General features: G+C 32.8%; 1 protein-coding gene across 1 annotated transcript; it reads right to left on the bottom strand.

Moving 5' to 3' along the window:
- Positions 1–439: 439 nt before the first annotated feature.
- Positions 440–3,384, bottom strand: LOC134259589 (calmodulin-like). Its single transcript, XM_062742195.1, has 4 exons — positions 3,247–3,384; positions 1,633–1,660; positions 853–1,230; positions 440–727 (listed from the first exon to the last, which is right to left on the bottom strand). Exons 1-4 carry the CDS (start codon positions 3,247–3,249, stop codon positions 696–698), a joined length of 441 nt encoding a protein of 146 aa, XP_062598179.1. The 5' UTR covers positions 3,250–3,384; the 3' UTR covers positions 440–695.
- Between the last annotated feature and the right edge of the window lie 2,806 nt (positions 3,385–6,190).

Genomic DNA, 6,190 nt, shown 5'->3' with positions numbered 1-6,190 from the left:
TGATTGGAACTCTTTCATATTCCGTACCATACTTGGCTGTTCGGTATGTTCCGGTAATGTGTGGTTTTCGACGCTAAATCATATTGATATACAGTCCTTTCGAATTCAGGTTTTTTGTTCAAATAATGGAGTGTGGGGTTAGGGTAGGACTTAATATTTGGGATAAAAGGCATATATCCCCTTAAATACACAAGACAAAAAATATGCATTTTTTTTTCTTACTTCGTTTGTGAAATAATTACCATATATAAGTACTGTCTCGGATGTTAAACACACAAGACAAAAAATATGCATTTTTTTTTCTTACTTCGTTTGTGAAATAATTACCATATATAAGTACTGTCTCGGATGTTAAACTTGTATAAATAGTAGAAAATATAGTGGACAAAATCCAACCATTATGACCATTATTACATGTACAGAGGAAACTAAACACAAATAAATTAGAAATGTTTGTAATTACACATTATTGCTGTAACATTGTAACGGAATGTACACAAACTGAAGATGCTACTTTTACAATAATATTGATTTCATTTGATGAAAATATTTTGAACACGTGAAATTATCAGGCAATATTCTATGACATGTCCAATATATACAGCACTGTACATAGGCTACTTGATTATTACTAAATGCTTCTAAATCGTCAGATCCCAATTGTATCATTTTGTTGTAGATTTGTAGAAAAAACTTCATCTTGCAGAGCACAAAATGTTCACAAAATCTGAAAATAGAAAAAAGATGTTTCATAGATATCCCTTCATAATATTAATAAGACAATCGGTTTTCTTGTACCAAATTTCAATTATTTAAATTAGTGTCATTCGAATATAACTTTAATTTACTCACGGTCATAATTAACCTGTCCGTCCCCAGTTATGTCTGCCTCTCGAATCATTTCATCGACTTCTTCATCGGACAACTTCTCTCCGAGATGTGTCAGAACATGACGAAGTTCGGAAGCACTGACATACCCGGTGCCGTCTTTATCGAAGATTCGGAAGGCATCCCGAACACTGTCTTCCGTTTCTGGAGGAGGAGCTCTTCGCGAGATGACATTTTGAACTTCGTTGATGTCGAGCAGACGGTTTCCGTACTCCTGTTGGATGGCTTGTAGATCGGCCTGGGTGGGACTGAAGCCTATAGACCTCATCACCGTAGCTAGTTCTTGCATATTTATTTTGTTATCATTGTCTCTGTCAAAAATCACAAAGGCTTCCTTCAATTCTGGAAAAGAGTGAAAAGACATTTCGAAACACATAAATGAAATTTCTATTAAATGCTTGTGTAATTCAGGTTGATATGACTACGGTTTACATAAAATTTGAATTTATGGATAATGGAATCACAGAAGAAACATTTGTATTTTTTCAATACTTCTTTCAATAGAAATGCAATTCAAAAATTTTCTTTCTTAAAATTGTAAAAATGCGCTCTTGAAATATCGAAACCTCCACAGTAAAAACTTCAAATAGGGGCCTTTCTTTTATTTTATTACACAATATACAAAAATTCATCATTGAATTCCTTCTCAAAAGAAAATCAATCAATACCATGTATTTGTTATTTATTTATTTATTGTTGTTTAAACGTTTATAGATTAATTGTTAAGAAATGGGGAATACATACCATCAAGCTGACTTGCTGAAAGCTTCGTCTGAAAAGAGAATGACAGATGCAATTATAATTTTCTTTTTTTTTCTTGTCGTAATTTAACTGACTTATTTTATGTCCCTTTCGAAAATTTTTCACTCGTATTTATAAAGATTCCAATACTTGCTAGTTGGGGACGGCAAATTAAGATCTAGGGCCTACATGTACATATGCATATAATTATAATCGGCACTCAAGGCCATTGAGCAGGTAGGGTTCTTTTTCATGTCAGCTCCTACACATTCTGCGCCCGGCCACGGAAGCTCATTTTAAACGGTGTTATCCACGGGACACGTCTACGCGTCCCAAAGTGAGATTCGAACCTGCGATGTAGGGTCGATTGCTTACATGCATGTACTACGCGGCACTAGAAAAGACACGCTAATCACCAGAATCACTGCGCCGCATACATATATACATGTACATGGGTGACTACACATGGAATAAATAAGACGCAATGTTAAGAGTACTCTGAGCACTGAACTCACAAATAATCCCCACCCCGGCTCCCATAAGTAACAATTAATGAGAGTATGTACTTACTAATTAAAATTCTGTGAATGTTGTATGTTATTTGCTTATTATTGATATTTATGTTTTTTTTCATATTTGCAATGACGTAAAATACAGCCTGTATTGATATACACGTATATGTATAAATGTATAGATATATGCTTTTGTGCTTTTAAGTATTTATAAAATTAATTCTGGACTTAAAATGTAAACCAGGAAAATCACATGTTTAGCACAAAAATTCTACCAGTAGGGACAAACATATAAACAACAATTAATATACTATACATTTTTCTATTTGTAGATTGTTCTTAATACCCCAGATAAAAATTTGTAAACAGTTCAAATATTATTATGTATTAATATCTTAGAAAGTTTAAAGTTGCCATTTTTTAAAATACATTTCATAGACTAGTACAAAAACCATTCAAATTAAAATCAATAGTTTAGACATGTTTATTGCTTGTACCCCAATCTCTCTTTATCTCTCTGTAGAACAAGGAAGTGGCTTGATTTTTAAGAATGAAAGAACTTTTACCCAGGGGGTAAATTAGCAGTGGTATAACTGATAATATACATTTAATGTGCGTGGGAAAACCATGATTACATAGCAGCAGTTTTACGTTTCAAGGACAAATTAATACTTACTAATAAATCTGTAAATTGCTTTGTTGTGATAAGATCGTGTAAAATACGAACACCAACCAAAGCCAACAAAATTACCGCATGCACATGTATATCCCTTTCATTATAGGCCAGGTGTAAATCGATGAATAATTCACAAATTTTCATATTACCCGTTGGTGCCCCATATACACGTTCCTAAGAAATTCTTACATTTATAATATTTTCCCGAAAAAGAATTGCTATGCATACTCCCCCATAAATATATATATATTTTCCCATTCTCCCGAGTATGCTATATGTATCTAATGTTTGTACTACACAGAGGCCACACCTACTTGGTATGTATGGAGTTGGGCACCTCTGATCGGGGATACACAGGAATTTATGATACCTTCAGAAGAAGAAGGCGTTTATTTCGTAACCCGATCATTATACAGTTATTTTACTCACCATTATGACTTCGGGTAGTTCCTCTTTTGGTATACTTTTTGACAGGCTTGCACCTGGCCAGGTGAAAATCGCCACACACCAAAGCCTTTCCGGTGTATAAATAGAAACCGGTTGTTGTACCTGAGCGCGCAATGTTGAATGTCTTGTGGGCCCAAGAAGGGGAAAAATGGTATTTTAAAGCACCAAGCATTATGTCGGTTTTTGGGGTATGGGGGGTGGTGTTTTGGGTTTTTTTTTAATTTTTTAAGTTATATCTGTTAAATGAGGATTGCTATCCTATTTTTTTTTATTTATCATAACTGTAAGACATCTATTTTAAAACGTACATGCAAGCATTGAAGACATGTTAAAGGTACATGTCAGGCGCGGATCTAGGAATTGAAGTTAGAGTGGGCGCCAAAAATAGACAGTGGGTCCAGGGCAAAGCCCTGGTGGGGGCCCAGGGGGCGAAGCCCCCGGAAGCTCCTGGATTCTAGAGATTTTGTAGGGTAAAAAAGAGGTCTACCAAGTAGACATATTTACATTTTCTAGACGAAACTGTGATTTACGCTAACTTTGACAATTTTAGGGGGGCGCGCGCCGGGTGCGCCCCCCCCTTAAATACGCCACTGCATGGACACAGATGAAGTTAATATTTTCTGTATAATATTACGACTTATATATTTAAATAACATTCCACACAAAAATATATTAAAAATCTTATTTCATCTAAAAGTTATTAAAACTTCATATTTTTAGACGGGTTTGATTGACACATCCTTGCACTTTCACAAATTTTAATTTTATTCTTAATATTAAGGAAAAGTGGCAATCTTGTTGTGTATCAATGAAAAATATTAAAACTATAATCCAGAAAATTCAGAATAGAAATGTTCGAAAGTAAAACATATACACAGTATATTGTCAGTCCGTGCAGTTGTGGTGAGCAGACTTTAACAGTTCAGTTCAGTTTATTGAAGTCGAGAGACATACATCTCATAGACAATATTTACAATAACAAATTTTAACACATGTAATAATAATAAAATAAACATACAACGTACATGTACATGTACAAAACATATAATATTTCTGATAATTTATAAACGTGATAAAGAGACTGTTCTTGATGCACTTGCTAATTGCAAAAATTTTCCTAAATTAATAGGGTTGTCCGTAAAGTTCGTGGACAACATTGATAATTACTGACAAACATTGATAAAATATATGAAACTATTATTTTTTTAATTAAATTCATGTTTCATTTCATTAATGTGCAAGTTTTCAACAAAAACAAAGCATAAATAGTTATATTTTTATCAGATACAAAAAAGACACACACTCATACCCGGAGCACTAAAACGAAAATTCTTGACGTTACCCGACGTCAAAAGCTTAATACGAGTACATGTGACTTTTTTCAACATAGTCACCATTTAACTCAATACATTTCTTATGTCACTTTAACCCTTTAACCAGTCATAAAAATGTGCACAAAATGTTCAGGTTTCATACATGAAATAATATTTTAAAATGTCTGTCTCATATCCTGCAATCATCCAACCTCTGCGTAAAAACGATTTTTTTTATTTCATTTTTTACAAAACTGCAATCTCGGAATGATGGTTTTCCTTCACGCATGTCATCCTGTAAACTTCTCATGTCCAAAAAATATGGCTCTTAAATACTAATGAACATCTTCTTTAACTATGTTTTCCCGACTGTTTACAAAATGTTTTGGTCTCTGTAGATGTTTATCTAATGTCTACGCAGAATTTTATCACTGTTCACTGCTCCACCTATTCCGAGAACGTCCATTTTTTAAAACAATTCCGATATTATTTTAATATGTTCTAACTTTGATTGCTCAGCCATTTTGAGACTTTGAACGTTCAAATTTTGCATGTTTGATGTGATAACTACTGTCAACCTCATAGTGTTAAAGTTAGCAAGATTTCCGCAGAATTTCATAAAAAACAAATGTAATTTATTACAATAATAAATAATTTTTTTAATTAAAATTTTGTGGTGCTCTGGGTCTCCATTCCAAGTCTAATTATGAAGCCATAATTGTAATCAAACATTTGAAATTAAATAAAATTTTACATTTTTCAATTCACATTTCGTAAGGGATTAAAAATATGTTAATAAGAAATATCAATGACATATAACTTTTATTTAATTTTTAGCTTGTCCACGAACTTTACAGACAACCCTCGTACATAATTCTTTTATATTTTGTGTACTAAGTAACTGTACCAATTTAAAGACGCTTGGTCTTCGGGAGTAGTAGGTTTTAAATGTATTTTTGTCTGAACGTGTTGTAATGTGGACTTTTTAACACAAAATGGAATTCATCTTCTATGTTACCTAATTGACAAAGACTACATGTTCTATTATTTCTATTTATTTATATCTTCCTTGTTCAATCATTAAGTTATCCGCAGATTGTCTTAATCTGGTAATTCTTACTCTATATTTTAGATGTATTGGTTTACATAAATAAGACTGAAGGGTAAAATTATCAACAAGGTGTTGATAAATGACACATTTTGGTGATTTACCTAAATCTTACATGATGTTTTGGATAAATTCGTCACACTTTTGAACACACCCGGTGAATCGTAAACATCACAATTACAGAGCTCGTGTCCGGTTTACAAAAACTGTGTACTTTTCACGGGTGTGATAAATTTGCTAAACTCTGTACACAACACTTAGCGCGGAAAGATGATACTTTTGAAGGGGTTTTGCTTTCTAATATTTCTACTCTGAATATACTTATTTTTCTGGATTAACGTTATAATATTTTTCATTACTACACAACAAGATTGCCACTTTTACTAAGTATTAAGAATAAAAGTAAAATTTGTGAGAGTGCAAGGATGTGTCAATCAAACCCACCCAAAAATTTGAAGTTTCAATAACTTTAAGATGAAATAAGATTTTTAATATATTTTTGTGT

This window comes from Saccostrea cucullata, unplaced genomic scaffold (genome assembly GCF_032062105.1).
Source record: "Saccostrea cucullata isolate Sc308-1 unplaced genomic scaffold, CSIRO_AGI_Scuc_v1 ctg12965, whole genome shotgun sequence".
NCBI classification, from domain to species: domain Eukaryota; kingdom Metazoa; phylum Mollusca; class Bivalvia; order Ostreida; family Ostreidae; genus Saccostrea; species Saccostrea cuccullata.
The sequence above is the reverse complement of the archived record's forward strand: the minus strand, read 5'-3'. Positions and strand labels throughout refer to the sequence as shown.

Excerpts from the sequence above, each read along its gene's own strand:
- LOC134259589 (XM_062742195.1), bottom strand. Across the intron at positions 1,231-1,632 it reads TTCAGCAAGTCAGCTTGATG|AATTGAAGGAAGCCTTTGTG; the intron begins GTATGTATTCCC and ends ACTCTTTTCCAG. Across the intron at positions 728-852 it reads CGGACAGGTTAATTATGACC|ATTTTGTGAACATTTTGTGC; the intron begins GTGAGTAAATTA and ends TTCTATTTTCAG.